This window comes from Lepidochelys kempii, chromosome 8, assembly GCF_965140265.1.
Source record: "Lepidochelys kempii isolate rLepKem1 chromosome 8, rLepKem1.hap2, whole genome shotgun sequence".
NCBI lineage: Eukaryota > Metazoa > Chordata > Testudines > Cheloniidae > Lepidochelys > Lepidochelys kempii.
This window is the reverse complement of record NC_133263.1, coordinates 3,302,859-3,320,608: the sequence shown is the minus strand read 5'-3', so window position 1 is coordinate 3,320,608 and position 17,750 is coordinate 3,302,859. Positions and strand designations below refer to the sequence as shown.

The window sequence follows — 17,750 nt, the reverse complement described above, 5'->3', positions numbered from 1 at the left end:
ACATCAGCCAGGAAGAAGGACTTTATTTAGGGAGGCTGAACAATGAGGAAAGCAGATTGTACACACAAATCAGTCACCAGGTGGGAAATGCCAGGCAAGGTTCATTAGCAGAATGCCAGAAACACACAAGTCGGCTTGGCTTTGCTGAGACCGAAAAGCTGGGCGAGGCAACCAGTGTGTTGCCGCTTTGTCAGTTCTTCTTTCCTCCTGAAAGCATCAGTGTCAGAGTGAGCCGAAAGGCCACAGCCCTGTGTTGATGACTAACACTGGGACAGAGCCACTGAACAGCCCCTGTCTAGAGATACAGAGATTAGAATGGATTGGTGAGACTCAGCGAGGGGCTCCCCTCCCACCCAGTTATCGGTACCACAAGAGCACTGGGATCCCTGTAGTCTGAAAGGTGAATTATTGAAATGATGGTGTGTGTATATATCAGTGTCAGGCAATCTATCAATCAGATGTATATGGCAGACTTGTTTACATAGAACTGGGGAGGCCTGGGAGGTAATGGTAGTGGCTTTAAGAGTGAGTTTTATTACCAGGGAAAGGTGACTGAAGGCCCTATGAGATGACTGCACAGCACAGATACAGCACGTGCAGGGACACTGCAGGCTTATCTAGTCACCTAGGAGTAGATGACTCAATATTCCATTCCTAGAGCCCCGAGCTACCCATAACCCCACCCAAAATGGCTGATTGGTTTTCCCCTGAAGCAATTCCGTAGGTGAAAGGTGCCCTGAAGACTGAAGTCCCCTAAGCAGGGCCAAAGCCTGTGAGGTGACTGCAGAGCCAGAGAAGGCCATGAGAGTTGCAGGTACTCAGACCCTCTCGGGATTTGGTCCCCAGTGACTAAGTACAGTACAGGCAGCTGCACTGCAAAGCGTAACTGTAACAGTCCCAGGACTTGTGCTGTCTCCCACTAAAGTCTAGGGAAGTTTTGCCTTTGACCTCAAAGCAAGCAGGATCAGGCCTACAGTTTAGTTCCACCTCTGAGTCCATGTAAACCTGGCCCTTTCTGCAGGGGGTGCCTGCTGTCGAGGGGTGGCTGTTGTCGTGGTGCCATTTTCCACCCCAAGTTCGATCCCAGGGCAACGTAGTATGAACACCGAAATGTGTCAGGTCAACGTTTGCAGCATGAGAGCAGCCCCACTGAAATGAAAAACAAATTGCCGTGCGTTCCCCGTGCTGGGAGCTCCTTTTATTTCCCTTTCATTTGAACCCGTACTGAGGTAAGATGGCCCTCTTGTCATCACTGCTTTGGATTGGAAAGAAGCAGTGGGGGGACCTATATGGGCTCTCTGTCATGATACTGGAACTCCTCATTAGGATAGCCGTCATGGGGACTTCCAGCAGCTCCTCCGTCAGTCCAGTGCTCAGAGTCCCCTCAGGCGAGCTTGTCTGTTCATCCGCTTCCCTCTCTGGGTTGGCACTATTCTGCCTCAGCCTTGACACTTTGTGGCACCTTGAGGACCAGAACTGCAAACAGCCATAGACCAAGAAGGCCGTAAAGCAGAGGAGCAATAGGCTGCTCACCATCCACATGGAGGTGGCAGATTCCTGCTTCAAGCCGCGCAAGGCCCCCGGGTGCTGGTCGAGAGTGTGGAACGTTGTACAGTGGTTGCTGGAGGGGTAGGAGTTTTTACATGTGATGCACAGAATGTAGATGGTTGAGGGAGTAAGTCTGTGGAGGACCAGGGAGCTAAGGGAGTGGGGGACCCTCTCCTTGCGATGGAAGTTCTGGCGCAAGTGGCCCGCAAAGACGCTGTTCCAGTTGGGACGGTAGATGACGTGGTAATAGTTCTCCGGGCAGGGGTTGTTTGTGGACCAGGAGACAGTGGCTCTTGTGTCAGAGATGTTGCAGACTTCAATGTTCATAGCGGCTCTGAAAGGAGAAGCAAGGCAATGCTTAATGTACTGGGCCTGAGCCAAAGCCTATCGAAATCTGCTGGGCTCTTTCCACTGACTCCGAGGCGCTTTAGATCAGGCCCATATGGTCTTCAGAAGTAAAGAGAATTCGTAATAGCTAAAGCTGGGTAAGAAATGCAGAGACACGTTTGTGAAAAATGTTCACAGCTTTTCAGGAAGACTTTTTACTGACATTTTGTATTCTATTTGTAAACTTTTCATAGAAACGTCAAAAATTCAATAGCTTTCTACCAGTCCCACAGTTCAGTGGCAATGGTTATTTCCAGCAGTCCTGGTTTACTAGAATAGAACTGATAAATTCAACATTTGCACGTATCAGTACAGTTCTGCCAATAGCACTCTCACCTCTGTCTTAGATAATTATATAATACCTATCATCTCACAGTCTTCAATATATTTACCTTCCCAACAGCCCTGTGAAGTAAGACCGTGCTATTGCCCCATTCTAAAGATGGGGAAACTGAGACAGAGAGAGGCTAAGTGACTTGCTCAAGGTCATACACGAAGTACTTAGCAAAGCGAGGAATTGAACCTGAGTCTCCCAAGACCCAGGCTAATACCTGAACCATTAGACCATCCCACCTCATGACTAGAAAGTTACCCATCCGAAATAACAAATGGGACGTGGGTTTGTCCCTGATGCTCAGATCAGACATTAAACCTCTGCACCTCGTTGCTGGGTTTCTAGCTAGAAGCTTTTGCTCCCCAAGGAATTTAAAGAAGACTGCAAATTTGGTTAACTTAAACTAGTTACTGATTCAACACAAGTCTTTCTCTTGCTTGAGCTTCCAATAAACATTTGGACTGTAAATCAAAGTTCCGTAGCACTCACTGGAAAAGTGCCCGGTGACTGTCGTATTTGCCTAAACACTCACTGCATTTTCAGTCGCTAACTTGTTGCTTTAGAAAGCATCAGGTCTTCCGATATGTCATGTGTTGTGCCAGTCAGGGATCCTGACTGGGGAGCTTGCTTGCTACTGAAATACAAATAAATTCAATAACAACAGTAGTCAAATTAATAAAATATAGTCAGGAAATAGACTTTTACCACCATGCGTATTCAGCAGGTGAATTTTATTGAAATCTACCATTTAGCTTCAGTCAGGGATTATTTTGTAGAGCCCCTCTAGTGGGTCACCTAGTCCCTTTCCTAACTTCACTGCAGGATCAATTCCTCTATACAAATTCATTTCTGTAAAGCAGAAACGTTCAGCTCTTCTCTCCCTGCTGTAGGCAATATTTACTTCTTTGCTAACTAGATTAACGCTATCCATCTGGATTTTCTCTCTTTTAATTTGCTTTCTTTCTCTTTTCCTATGTTATTCTTTAATTCAAGAAACATCTCACCTAACAATTGCTCTGTATCCTACTTTCCTCTCGTGAACAGCTAAATACATGCACACATAACTGAGTAGCTACCTAATCATTGAAAAGCTATTTACCTTTCTCGGCATTTATCTTAAGCAGTGGCCAATAAATGTTCAGTCATGAGGCATGAATCTGAGCTTGCGATGCCTTGCCTTCATCTCCACAGCCAGAATCCCTGGATAACTCCCTTGGTTGCGGGCTGATTAAATCCATCACCTCTCCATAGTCTTGTATTATACCCTTCTTTGATTGCATCATCACTCGCCATAGCAACCAATAGGAAACTGTAGTCAAGCATCTTTCAATGAATTGGTGAGTGCTGTCTCTAAAAGCTTTTGTCTGGGAGAAGTATTTGTCCATGAAGCTGAAAGAACCAGACATGGTAGTTTTGTTTTCTGGCTTTTTTTTAAAAAATGGGGGCTAATTAGCAGGAAAGCGACTGCAAGCAGCCAGCCCCCACCCTCCTTTTGTCTCAGTGCCATTATCAGTTCTCTAAATGGCTTTCGTAGGTTCAGCGATTCCAAGGCCAGAAGGGACCATTGTGAGCATTGCATTAGACTTTTCACTGCTAGATAGAAGAGCCCATTATTAAATATTTGTTCCCCATGGAACAGATCTGACCTGTCAAGGTCCCTTGCAGTCCCACATTTCTGTGATTCTGATTCTACGGAGGTACTTATCGTGATAGACTCAAGGAGCTCCGTTGAGTTCGCTTAACAAAGAGAAGGTTAAGGGGTGACTTGACCTACATGGTATAAAGCAGATTCTAATCTTTTAATCCTCTCTTAACCCTCTCTGATTTATTAACCCTTCTTGAATTGTGGACACCAGAACTGGACACAGTATTCCAGCAGCATTTGCACAAGGTTCTAAAAGAAAAGAGTTTTAATTCAGGCTGAGGAAACATGCCTGCACATACAGGCGTTTGCTTTTTCTGCTTCCAAAGCGCTGTCTTGACTCTGATGCTTGAGTCCCATTTGTTCTTGTTGCTCAAGAGGATGATGGCTTGGCAGTCTAAACGACCCTCCCTGGGACCACAGGTTCAAATCCCAAGAATGACACATTGGGCTCCATGCAGTGCACTTTCAGATGAGATGCTGAGGTTCCCAATATGCTTTTTAGTAAGAGGATGGGGACTGCTGCAGTGCTTTCTCCCAGCACTATAACAAGGTAAGGTACTGACACCCACTCACCCTAAGGTGCCAGTCTTTCTGGGAGGCTCTGGGAAGGATTTGGAGATTCTTCAGGGTCAGAGATGCTGTAGTATGTACATTTAAAATACCATTTCCAGTAAAGCAAAGTGTCGCCTATTAAAACTCTGTCACTTAGATTCATAGATTCATAGATATTTAGGTCAGGAGGGACCATTATGATCATCTAGTCTGACCTCCTGCACAACGCAGGCCACAAAATTTCACCCACCCACTCCTGCGAAAAACCTCTCACCTATGTCTGAGCAATTGAAATCCTCAAATCATGGTTTAAAGACTTCAAGGAGCAGAGAATCCTCCAGCAAGTGACCCGTGCCCCATGCTACAGAGGAAGACGAAAAACCTCCAGGGCCTCTTCCAATCTGCCCTGGAGGAAAATTCCTTCCCGACCCCAAATATGGCGATCAGCTAAACCCTGAGCATGTGGGCAAGATTCACCAGCCAGATACTACAGAAAATTCTTTCCTGGGTAACTCAGATCCCATCCCATCTAATATCTTAGTGGCTTGTCTTTAATCTTAAGATCTCGGTGACTTTTAAACTGTCAGGAAAATCTAGCTGACATTCTGTCCTTTGCCCAGGCTACAGGGGCATCAGCTGATCTTTTCTCCAGGTACTCCACTTTGCCTGGAAGCAGCCCTGGCTGCGATTTTCAAAGGCATCCAACTTCTATTGAATTTCAATGGGATCTAGGCAGGCTCCTTTCAAAAATCATAGCCACAGGGTCCTAGAAATGACTCTGTCCCATCTGGTTAGAGGGAAAGACGGGAAGGCAAATGTAGGATGTGCACAGTGTAAGCTGTCGGAGTCACTGGTGATAAATAGGCTTGGAAGCATTTGATTTTTATTAGTAAATGTATGTAAACGTTGATTTCACCACACACACATGCAAGTGGACAAAAGAATATTTCCATCGATAATAACTGAAATGTACAGATAGACAAAATAAGAAACATGCTGCTTGAGAACCTCTTAAAGTTTGATTTAAGGATATTTACTTTGTATATTTTTCCATGTGGTGTTGACAACTTGTGTGGTTATAAAGCTTTAACTTTTGTAATCTCGATGTCTACAATCACTAAATCATTATTGCCCGGCACACACCCCACAGTGTCTGACCTCTGCATAATTTCCCCTGACTGTGAAAATTTCAATAGATCAAATTAAAAGGTGCGTAAAAATAAACATGGATGTTATCTGTCAAAGTGATAACAAAATAAAAATCAAATTCTGCCAAGCCTAGAGATAAAGGGGGAAACGAAAAACTTGCCATAATAGACCCGGCACTTCCAGGCAGTGTCTCACTGCTGTCTGAAGCAGAGCATCTGATGCAGAGTTGCATCCTATGAAGTGAGCTGTAGCTCACGAAAGCTTATGCTCAAATAAATTGGTTAGTCTGTAAGGTGCCACAAGTACTCCTTTTCTTTTTGCAAATACAGACTAACACGGCTGTTACTCTGAAACCTGAAACAGAGCAGTAAAGGGAGCTTGCTCTGGATTAGAACTTTCATAGAATCATAGAATCCTAGAATATCAGTGTTGGAAGGGACCTCAGGAGGTCATCTAGTCCAACCCCCTGTTCAAAGCAGGACCAATCCCCAGTTTTTGCCCCATATCCCTAAATGGCCCCCTCAAGGATTGAACTCACAACCCTGGGTTTAGCAGGCCAAAGCTCAAACCACTGAGGAGTTCTCAGTCACTGGAAATGAGTCTGCAGTCTGTGAGCACTCCTTCAGATGTCAGCAGCGAGTGAACACACCAGGCAAAGTGGAGAGTAAAGAAGTATTTTAAATCAGGAAGCATCTGCAGCCCCTGCTCTCCACTTAGTCATCCCATTGCTTGACATTTTAGCTTTATCTTCCAAGGTCAGGCTGCCTCCCTTCTGTGTCCATCAAACAGCCGTTGCCAGAGCAGGGATGGAAATACTCATTGATGAGATGAAAGTGAACAAGCTCTCACCTGGCTTCAGGCCCTTAACTTAGCACAGCCCTCCCTTCAGGGGCAGAGGGGAAAAGGTCCTCCCTTGGCTTCATGCTGCCAGCCAAGCAGAGTCCTGCCTGCAGGGGGGAAAGCTGGCAAGAGGAACACAGGGTACGGAGGGATGATGCAACACAAAGGGACTCACTCATCAGGGCTCCTGCAAGCCTGAGTTCAACAGGCTTCCCTGCCTGCTGTCATGTCAGAATTATACTTTGGTTGTTCATCAATAGCCTTTGTTCTAGAAACAGGAGACAATGGAAATGGAATAGTTTCATCATCTTATATAGGAGCATAGGAATAGCCAGATTGATCGAACAAGGGCCCATCTAATCCAGGATAGCATCTCTACCAGTGGCCAGTATCAACTGTTTCTGGGGCACGTGCAAGAAACTCTGTAGTAAGCAGTGATGTAATAACCTGCTGCCTCCCCTTTCCCCTCCTGAAATTTCTTCTGAGGTCAGAGGTCAGCTCATGCCCTAAAGCAGGAGAGTTTCTAACCCTACCAAAGCTCTTCATTAGTTTGGTAATCTCCTTTGTTTTAGTTAAATAAGAACTCTGGGTGCGAATGTGTGGGAGTGTCTCTGAGTCAGAATTCTTTTGTTATTTTATATCCAAGCAGGGATGTGGCTTCTCAAAGGAGACCTTGATAATTTGTGATAAATATATGTATAACCTCATCATGCTGCTGTAGCAAGTCCCTTGTCAGAGTGAACCTACCCTCGAGGAAGTCCATGGTCCAAGTGCATCAGTTAGAATTCCATGGATTGGTGGGTTGCATTACAGTTCAGTCAGGTTACTGTGTTCCAACACACATCAAAGACAAGTACTGTGGAGATCCACTCTACGATAGAAAGTGGGGAGGAACTCAGAGGCAACCATGAGTGATACAGTCAGTTCTTAGACCTGGACACCCAGGGAAGGAGGAAGGAGTTTCCTTTTTTTTCCAGAAGTGGGAAACAGAATAAGAGACAGATCGTAAAAGGGATTTAGGCACCTGACTCCCATTTAGGCACCTACATACCTTTAACAGTCTGGCTCCACATGTCCAGTAGAAATCAAGCCATTCTCCACTGCTCAGCCAGCTATAAAATTCAGCTGAATTGAGGCTGTAGCATTGGGTTCCCAAGGCTCCCACACAGAGCATGTAAAATTACCGACAGCCCACTTCTCTGCTTGTTAACTGCTGCTTAACTTTGTAAATGCTTCTGATCGTGCACCATTTATGTACATTCATGTGCACCTGTCCTCCTCTCAGCACCGCCTGAATCAGGATCACGATCAGTTCAGTGGAAATCATTAGCGGTTTTGCATTACCTGACCCACTCACCTGAGTTAATTAACCTGTCTTGCAGATGCCCTCAAAGTGCCATATCTGCCTGTGATGCTATGTAGTATATAAATAGTGATTGTACCCAAATGGTGTAAGTCGCAACTTTTTCTGGGCGTGTATATTCAGCAGCTGCAAAGGGCTTCTGGATTGGTGGGACCAGTAGGTGGTGCTAGCAGCTGGGGCTGTTTATCCTCCAGGGCTTGCTGGGTGTGTTTCAGGAGGTGGTACCTGGCCTGTCACTGCAAAGCCCAGATTGGGCAGCAGGGAGCAGGCAAATGTTTTTTTCAGTGAGAAGTGGGGCATTGGCAGCACGTTTGCCATAGTGGGAGTGCCAAGGGTGACACATTGATCACAATTTCTGCTCAGTGGGTTGAGTGATCACCTTGGATTAAAGGAACGTTCCTGTGCTATCCAGAGTGCATCACGGCCACTGCTAGGAAAAGTACCAGGCATGTTCCCCGCTATCCTCCTCTACTGAGAACCCCAGTCCTGATAAATAACAGCAGCAGCCTATAGGATCGTCACATTAAGATAAAACCATCTGGACACATCCCTTCACAAAGGACATATTTTCTGTGCTGTGTATGCGCTGTGGATGCCACATAGGACTGGGCATTTATGTTTTCTGGAGCAGAGTTTTTGGCTCTTTGGCTGAGAAACAAGGTAGTATCAGTTCAATATGATGCATCCCCTACAGGGAGGGACTGGGCTCTCCTATTGCAGGAGGTGAACTTGGCTGCCTAGCAAGGCTTTTCGTTAGAAGTTCATTTTCAAGAGGGTTCAGGTGTGTGGCTGTCATAAATATAAAGGGAAGGGTAAACACCTTTAAATCCCTCCTGGCCAGAGGAAAAACCCTTTCACCTGCAGAGGGTTAAGAAGCTAGGATAACCTTGCTAGCACCTGACCAAAATGACCAATGAGGAGACAAGATACTTTCAAATCTGGAGGGGGGGGAGAAACAAAGGTTCTCTCCGTCTGTGTGTTGCTTTTGCCGGGACCAGAGCAGGAATGCAGGTCAGAACTCTTGTAAAGGGTTAATAAGAATCTAGCTAGATATGCGTTAGATTCTGTTTTGTTTAAACAGCTGATAAAATAAGTTGTGCTGAATGGAATGTATATTCCTGTTTTTGTGTCTTTTTATAACTTAAGGTTTTGCCTAGAGGGATTCTCTATGTTTTGAATCTGATTACCCTGTAAGATATTTACCATCCTGATTTTACAGAGGTGGTTCTTTTACTTTTTCTTCAATTAAAATTCTTCTTTTAAGAACCTGATTGCTTTTTCATTGTTCTTACGATCCAAAGGTTTGGGTCTGTGTTCACCTATGCAAATTGATGAGGATTTTTATCAAGCCTTCCCCAGGAAAGGGGGTGTAGGGTTTGGGAGGATTCTGGGGGGAAAGACATTTCCAAGCTGGATCTTTCCCTGTTATATATTTGTTAGACACTTGGTGGTGGCAGCAATAAAGTCCAGGAGCAAAAGGTAAAATAGTTTGTACCTTGGGGAAGTTTTAACCTAAGCTGGTAAAAATAAGCGTAGGGGTTTTTTCATGCAGGTCCCCACATCTGTACCCTGGAGTTCAGAGCGGGGAGGGAACCTTGACAGTGGCATTATTTTTTCTTTCTGCGGCTTAAGGCCTGATGGAATTCTTTCACTCTAAGGCGAGCTGTCAAGCCCAGACAGGGATTCGTGACAACAAGCAGTGGGCCTGCAGACTTGGAAATGACCTACTACACCTGCTGCTAACTCCTGTGCCCTGGGATCCCAGCAGCAGCTGATCACCTCGGCATGGGATGGGGATTTTCCCACCACGCTCTCCCAGGCGCATTGCAAAGGGAGACCGACTGCTATTTCCTTCTGGATCCTGAGACTGTGGGAACAAGACCCATCTCTGCACATCCCAATCTATCTGCACTCCCAGCCTCCTGGCCCAAACACCTGTACCATGCTAGCAGCCTGTCTTCGTGCCCTGCTCTGCTGCTGTTGGCTGGCCCCCAAACCAAAGGCTTGCACAGATGCCGTCAGCTTGGAACAGCAGAGCTTTAGGATGCGTGTTTGATCATGAGCTGCATCATCTCGAGTCGGGAGCAGGCTGCCACTCACCTGGCACACAGAGCTCAAAGGGGCTGCAGGCAGAGGGCCCACGTGGGGGAATGGATGGTACTGTGAAGCCAGCTTGCATGTTCAGCTATCCTGTCTTAAAATGCACTTACCTCCTACATTCTTTAATCCAAGCTGTGTATTTCACCCTTAAATGGAGTTACATTTTAATTGCTCAAAGACATGGTATTATTAGTAGATGCACGCCTTTTATTACAGCACCGCATAGCTTTGCATAAAGCTTGGTGAAACTTACATCATCTTTCAGACAGGAAGGAATGAATCATCCTGTTTTGTTGGCAAGCAACACACGTTGTAAAATAGATTAACTTGAAGTGTCCAATTAAATGGGGATTGCGGCTGCAGCTTCAGTACTAGTGCCCCCCACACATACCCTTTAAGGAAAAGTAAACTTTAAAAGCTTCTTTCCAGCTCCGTTAGTCACTGGTCACGAGCCAGCCAGAAGCTGGAAGTGGGATGAAAGCTGGAGAGGTGGGAGGCTATTGGAATGCTAATGCTGCACATGATGAGAACAGGTCTCCATCCCAGGGAGGGGGCAATCAGTGGAGTTGCTCTTCAATTGCAATGCCTCCCCATCACGGGAATCATCATGTTTCCAAAGAGCCATCTTCAGCTTCCTGATGGCAGGAAGTGTGAACGACTGTCTTCATGGGAGAAAATATGTATCCGATGAAGTGAGCTGTAGCTCACGAAAGCTTATGCTCAAATAAATTTGTTAGTCTCTAAGGAGCCACAAGTCCTCCTTTTCTTTTTGAGGAACGACTTTGGTATCCCGCTGAGGGTCTGCCTGCACTGCAGTTAAACCCAGAGTCTGAGCTCAAATGACTACACTGCCGTTTCATAGCCCCTGCGACCCACGGTCTGTGAGCCCAAGTCAGCTGACACGGGCCAACAGCAGGTGTTTAATTGTAGGGTAGACGGACCCTCAGTAGGGAGCTGTGCAACAAGAGCAAGACTCCAACAAGGCAAAGTCCCGTCACAAGACATGGAGTGGGATTTTTAAAATGCTCAGCATTGTCCCAGCTCTGTTCCCTTTGAAGTCAGCTCCCACTGACGTTACTGGACGCAGAGTTCGGCCAGCACTGAGTGCTTTGGAAAATCCACCATCGATGACAAGCTCATGTGACACCGCAGTTTCCTCAGTCAGCTGTCAGGGTGGACAGCTCAGGTCCTCCATTGCTCTACAGGACCCTCAGACTCCCAGCACCTCTTGGACCCCAAGTCCCCACGCTGGGAGCTAGTGCGAGAAAGACATGGAAAATGGAGGGCACACAAGTCCTCTGTGCGCAGATAAATGTATAGGGAACGCATGGAAGTGCGGTGGGGCTCCCCCTTTCCATGTTCACTTACCTGGTCTGCACAGCAGTATGTTTCACAGGGGTCCCAGTGGCTGTAATGATAGGTTGCAAAAGCTACAGCAACAGGATGCTACTGTAATTGGCTGCAACCTGGCAGTACAGGGTTATTGGCAGGAATTTGGGATGGTTGCCTCCCTCCTGCCTGGCAGATCAAATGCGGTGCTGCAACAGTCACGCATCCTGCTCCTTTAAAGAGTTTATGAAAACGGTTACCGGTACTCTTTCTGCCATGGCCGCCAATGGCAGTCTTTCCACTCACTTCAGTAGGCTGCGGACCGATCTCCTAATGACCATGAGCCCTACTCTACAGGCCTGGGTGAAAGAGAAAAATGTTTAATGAATGCAATTTAGACACTTCTATAAGTTACCTTCAGTAACTTTCCCATACCTAGTTTTCTGGGTATGACATCCTGCAATCTACCTGGACCTTATCCCATAGGAAAAGGGGAATTCCTGGCTTCCAAATGACATATCCCTTTTCAACTAGTTCCTAATAGTTCCAATGGGCAAGTGGGTTTTGGAACAGTGAAAGGAATCTGTTGGTCTAAACAAAATGATGCGGATGGTTAATTTGTTGATTAAAGTAATTGACAAGTGAGCAAATGAGTATTGTGTCAGGGAGTAGAAATTCTACCTCTAGAAAGGGGGAAGCGGTTTTACAGCTGGTGGGCTTTTTTTAAAAATGCCACATTTTTGTAGCTGCTCAGAGGTTTGGAATGGTAGAATTGTCTGTGAGAGATGGCTCAGTGGGCCGAGGGCAGGTAAGACTGCCAGCGCTGCAGGATAACTGTATTTATCTCACGGCTGGCACCAGCATATGTGTGGCAGATGGTGGAAGCAGTGACTTTTGAGAGTGTTCTTGATTTGTCCTGTTCTGCCACTTCTGCACACCCTCCCTCTCCTGTTGGCAGGCAGGGCATCACTCCTTGCCCTCTTGTAGCATAGCCAAAGGGGGTTAAGCTGTGCTCAGTTACTGGAATGGCAGGGAATCCCATTAGAGTACAGTATATACCTGACCCTTTGTCATGTCTGCAGAAAAATGTCCTCCCTTCTGCTTTCTCATCTCTTTGGTTAACCAAAGACAGGCAGGGAGCTTATTGGCATTTCACTGGGAGAGGCGCTTTTTGCCAGATGTCATTTGAAGAATATATTTGACGCTGCTTATTGATGCAGCAGTTATTGTTGGGGGGGGCAGAGGAATTGAGAACACAGCCCTTTTCTTATGGTGCCAAACCCTGATGCAAACGCGTCCTTTTCAGAGCAAGCCCCTGGCAGGCACAGCATTCAGCTGTCTCGGTTATACTGACCAGGCGTCCTTTTCAAATTGCACAACTGAAGTGCTTTCCCCTGCCTCTCCCTTCGGCTTCTCTCGACACTGCTTGGATCCAACCAATATTCCAGAGACACAAAGTGCTTCAGCACGCTCCCTGTTTCCAAGGCTATTCCAAGATCAAATGGAAATTCATTTCGGGCCAGGAGCCAAACTAAACCCCACAGTTCCATTTTGAGACATCGACCCCCCCCCCCCCAGGGCCAAATTCAGACACTAGTACACAATCCGACATGGATAAATGCCAAGAAAACTACAGAGTCCTACACTGATGCCTACAAGACACAGAGAGGAACTGATTCATGTCCTTTCCCACACTGTTTGCTTACCAGCTGCTGTCGTTCCTACTCTCCTATGTTACAGGTGTTTAGTGAGGCACATGCCAAGCGAAGACTTCTGTTCATTTGCTAAATGCTCTTCATTTTGCAACCTCCTCCTCCCATCTTCCTTCACCCCATTTGTCTGTTTTGTCCATTTGTCACATCCTGTCCAACACCTAGACTGGGGCAGGAACTGCCCTCTTTCTTACCTGTCTGCACATCACCTGTGGGGGCCTGAGCCTTGACTGGAGTTCCTAGGTGCTACCGTCATTAACAATAATTGTCAGAGATTGGCTGGAGACAGATTCACTTAGGAGCCCTGTCCATGGTTGCAGCAGGGGTAGCCTGAAGTAGAGAAGCAGAGAACAAGAACCTCGGCACTGGAAAAAGGCTATAGGAGTAGTAAATAAAGGGAAGGGAAGGCAAGACAAGCTCTGCAGGGCTGATGGCACATGGCCCCCCCTCCTTCTTTCCTGTGTCCTTTCCTCTTCCCCCGCGCCCCCAGTTATAGTGATAGCAGTGCTCAGACGTTCCGGTCAGGATTCAGATGCAGACCTTTTGCTACCACAGAAAAGAGACAAGCAAACTTTCGACTGAAGGACACAATGAGACAAAGGGATGGGGAGATAGTATGCAATAATACCTACTCGTCTGTTGCCAAGGATTCCTCGGTAGGCAACAGTTCTTGTTTACATGGTATGTAGACAAAAGCCAAGGCTGTTGCTCTTGTGCGCCCAACAAACTCTTCAGCCAGAAGTGCACCGGTATCATTGAGGATGTCATCCAACAAAGAGGTGTCAATTTCAAACGCTCTTCTAAACTGAGGCATAAAATAAAAATTCGTGGTGCCCCCTTCCCCAAAAAAGAAGTGTGCCATGGACTGTATTCGTTCCCTATGTCTTCTATAAAAAGGTATCGGAACAGGTGGGACATAAAACACTGCCTGGAAAAGAGTATTCGGTATCACCCTTGCAAATGCGCCTGTCCCCATAATTGTCTTTGTGCTTCTCGTTTTTCAGCCACTGAACATTGCCTACAGTCACATCTACAGCTCCTACCGAAACTTCGTGGGGCCTCCTCATTTCAAGACAATCTGCCGGCTCCTAGGCTATCAAGGGATCGCAGTGGTGATGGAGGAGCTGCTGAAGATCGTCAAAAGCCTGGTAATTATGGGCCTGGAACAAGTGATGGGCAAACCTCGCTGCTGTGGGAGGCTTGGGTCAGATAATCAGCCTAGGCTTTGGATACTTTTGGCCAAAATGTTTCTATTAAGGTGTGTAAATACATCCATCCATCCATAGCCAGACACCTGTACGCATAGCCTGGTTTTCAGAGGTGCTAGGGAATCCCATTCACTTCAAAGAGAGTTGTGGGTGTTGGTTACAGCATTTACTTGAAGCATATCCAGGTTCCGCTGAGCCTCTTTTGCTGAGCAATGGGGCTAGAAGCCTCATGAAAAGAGCCTCTTCTTGCACATTATCGGCAGGTCGAGGAGGAAGGGCATTGGACTGGGACTCGAGACCTGGGTTCGAACACCAGTTCAACCACAGAGTCCTTGTGTGACCTTGAGCAAGTCATTTAACCTACCCTGTCTCTCAGTTCCCCATCTGTAAACGGGGATAGTATTTCCCTACCTCACAGGGATGTTCTGAGGGTAAAATCCATCAATGATTGTGCTCAGATACTGCACAGATGAGGCCCACATAAATACCTAGGTAGATCTTGATGCACAGGAGCAATCTGATTTGTGACATTTTGGAACTTCTGGTCCTAGATAACTAAAGGAAGGGAAGAGATTAAAGAAAATTAAAAAGAGACGAGCCATACCATTTTTTTTTTTAATTTCTAAAAAGATTCCTATTTTGTGTGAAGGTTTTGATGAGTTCTTATCAATACCAGTTTGCCCATCACTACCTGATACTCTTAACACTGGCTGAAAGAGACACGACTTTCTTCTTGTCTTCTCTGCTTTCTCTCAGAAGATAAATCTGATGTTCAGAAGAAATGTTATCTGTGCAGTTCCAGGGCCTTAATTCACAGCATATAAAATGATTTCTGATCATGACGTTCCACCAGAAAAACGTTTGTGAAGGAAATTTTTTGATCAGCAAAGAGTAGTCATTGCAAACGCTTCAGTTCATTTTTGGCTCTAATGTTAATACATCATCTTGATCTTGTCTAATGGAGCAGTGTGAAGCTGAGGATCTCAAAGTGCTTTCACTTAACTTTCATAAGACACAGTAGTAATTGGAAGGGTCAGCTGTGTTTGCTTAGTGTACAAAGCTCTAGCTAGCATCTGAGATTGATAGTGGTCAGAGCAAAGATAAGGGTCTTGGGACTGGCTAAGTCGTGTTCAGTGCAGAATCATGGATAAAATATATACAGGATGCAGTTATATAACTCAATCACAGCACACATTTTCATCGAATCTGGTTGCTCTTATCCATTTTAATTCACAACATCGGCGCTCCAGCGGCTAATTCCCCTCCCTCCCCCGAAGTATAATTCCATTTTTCTGCAGCATGCTCTCTGTCAAATGTCAATAGCATGCATCCAGTCATCAGTATTCAGGCAGAAGGAATCTTTCCTGTGCTGAAGAGAGATTTTTGTAGCCATTGTGAGCGAGACTTTTTTATGCTATTTTTGATCTGACTGGATTCTCACCTCCAAATGCTGCTTGCAATTCAGGTTCAAACAAACCCAGTGCTCAGAGCTGAGCGTTCAGATGGAAACTACAGAAAACCGTGAGTTGGCTTCAGGGTGAAACCATAAAAGAGCCCCCAGCTTGTGGGCTGAGTTTTATGTGTATAATGAAAGCAAAAAGCAGGCGAGTTTTGCATTGTTTGAGGTTTTTGTCGTCAAAACTGCATTCTGCTCTGGTAGCCACCAGCCAGTCCAGAAAAGTTACCCCTTTAAAATTAATGTGCTCTGAGTAGAGACTCATCCTTTCAAGTTAATTTATCTCCTTTTATCTCTGACAGTTACAGGGCACCATTCTGCAGTATGTGAAAACATTGATAGAGGTGATGCCCAAAATATGCCGCTTGCCAAGACATGAGTATGGATCTCCAGGTCAGTGCTAGGATACGTAATGTAGCATGCCTCCCCCTCCCTCCCCCCCCCGTACATGCTGCGTTAATCCAAACACAAGGTGTTAACTAAACCATTATTGGCTTATTCTCCAAGTCCTTAACATGATGTGTTATAAGACTGTCTAGATGTTACAGTGAAGAGCACTTTAGCAATGTATAAATATATAGTAGTCTCTTTAAATTAAACATCATGAGGCTTAAGACATTATATTTCCTAGATCTCTTGTCTGATGCAACCTCAAACACTCCCTAAAGTTTGTGTTGCTGGAATCTGCACATGCATCATTTGAAGGGAAGCCTGTTTGTGAAAGCTGGGAATGGGATTGCAATCTGGCCTTTAAAGAAAAACGTCTTACAACTTTAATTATGGAGCAGCTCCTGTGGCTCCATAATGCATCTTTTTTAGCTGTGGAAATGAGAGCCAGCATCAGATGTTTTGTGACCGATGACAGAATGTACTTTATGTCAAAAGCCCCTACACTTGGCAAGTTATTGAAAGTTTCTCTATGGAAACATGAATCACTGATCTGGAACATTTAAAAAAGTATTTTGTTTTGCTTTCAAGGTTTTTTAAACTACATTATTATAGGTTTGTTGTTGCTGACCCAAAAGCTGTACTGATTCCGGGAATAAATGTAAAGTTTATTTTCAGTACCACTAACTTTTTGCAAATGGGGTGGTCAGGAAGATTTGCTTGGTCCAGGTAGGCATCCAGAACAGTTAGGCATCCAGAATAGTTCTGATTCTCCAATCTACTATTTTTACATCTATGCAATTCCTTTGACATCAAGTGAGTTCTTCCTTATTTACTCAGGTGTGAAAGGAGAATCAGGCTTATTGGTTGCAGACCTTTCATAAAGAGGGGGGTTATTTATAATTAGTAGTCCAGGATCACAGTTAGTGGTCAAAAAGAAAAGGAGTACTTGTGGCACCTTAGAGACTAACAAATTTATTTGAGCATTGTCTCTAAGGTGCCACAAGTCCTCCTTTTCTTTTTGCGAATACAGACTAACACGGCTGCTACTCTGAAACCAGTTAATGGTCAGGAAACATTAGGCATTGACTGGCTCTTTGCATGAGCCACTGGTTAGCTCGGTTCTGCTGCTCTTCCTTTCCTGATCGTCTTACCCTTCATGTGTCTATTTAGGAATCTTGGAGTTTTTCCATCACCAGCTGAAGGACATCATTGAGTATGCAGAGCTGAAGACTGATGTATTCCAGAGCCTTAGAGAAGTGGGCAATGCTATTCTGTTCTGCCTCCTCATAGAGCAGGCCCTGGTAAGGCAAAACCTCTAATTTCAGCAGGTTACAGTCTACAGCTTCACCTCTACTCACCATCTCACTGGGGTTGGGTTATTTTTGTGTGTGTGTGTCATCTAAAGGTGTAGGAGCAACACTACACAGACTGGTTTTGTGGCCCTGACAGCCAGGGCAGCCTGCAAGGAAAGAACTCACTGATATTTAAGTTAGAAATGGCCCTGAAGTGGAACCTGAGATCTGAATTCTGGAAGATTTACTTTCAGATCCAAGATCCAGAGCTACCTGAGGTCGTTTAAGATTTCAGCTCAGACCCAGAATCAGGAGGTGCCTGTTTCCTAGATCCAGTTCTAGGGATTATCTTTTTATTCTGTTCGTACAGCGCTGAGCACCAAAGGGCCCTTATCCCCAACTTGGCCACCTAGGCACCACTGCAATATAAATAATAATAATGAAG

At 45.5% G+C, this 17,750-nt stretch overlaps 2 protein-coding genes across 7 annotated transcripts in view; one reads left to right on the top strand and one right to left on the bottom strand.

Annotated features, from left to right (window-relative positions):
- Positions 1–17,750, top strand: part of CYFIP2 (cytoplasmic FMR1 interacting protein 2) — a 77,085-nt gene that overhangs the window by 38,544 nt on the left and 20,791 nt on the right. For all 5 annotated transcript variants that reach the window (XM_073355218.1, XM_073355219.1, XM_073355220.1 and 2 more), the window contains 3 exons: positions 13,964–14,107; positions 15,926–16,016; positions 17,184–17,314. In XM_073355218.1, coding sequence (XP_073211319.1) covers positions 13,964–14,107; positions 15,926–16,016; positions 17,184–17,314 — 366 coding nt within the window. The remainder of the gene's footprint in view (positions 1–13,963; positions 14,108–15,925; positions 16,017–17,183; positions 17,315–17,750) is intronic.
- On the bottom strand, positions 6–3,542 carry FNDC9 (fibronectin type III domain containing 9). 2 transcript variants are annotated; one of them, XM_073355223.1, is made up of 2 exons: positions 3,369–3,542; positions 6–2,029 (listed from the first exon to the last, which is right to left on the bottom strand). In XM_073355223.1, the coding sequence occupies exon 2, from the start codon at positions 1,873–1,875 to the stop codon at positions 1,210–1,212; it is 666 nt and encodes a 221-aa protein (XP_073211324.1). In that variant the 5' UTR covers positions 1,876–2,029; positions 3,369–3,542; the 3' UTR covers positions 6–1,209. The 2 variants fall into 2 exon arrangements, with proteins under 2 accessions (XP_073211324.1, XP_073211323.1); XM_073355222.1 differs by having other exon boundaries at positions 6–1,882; positions 3,369–3,540.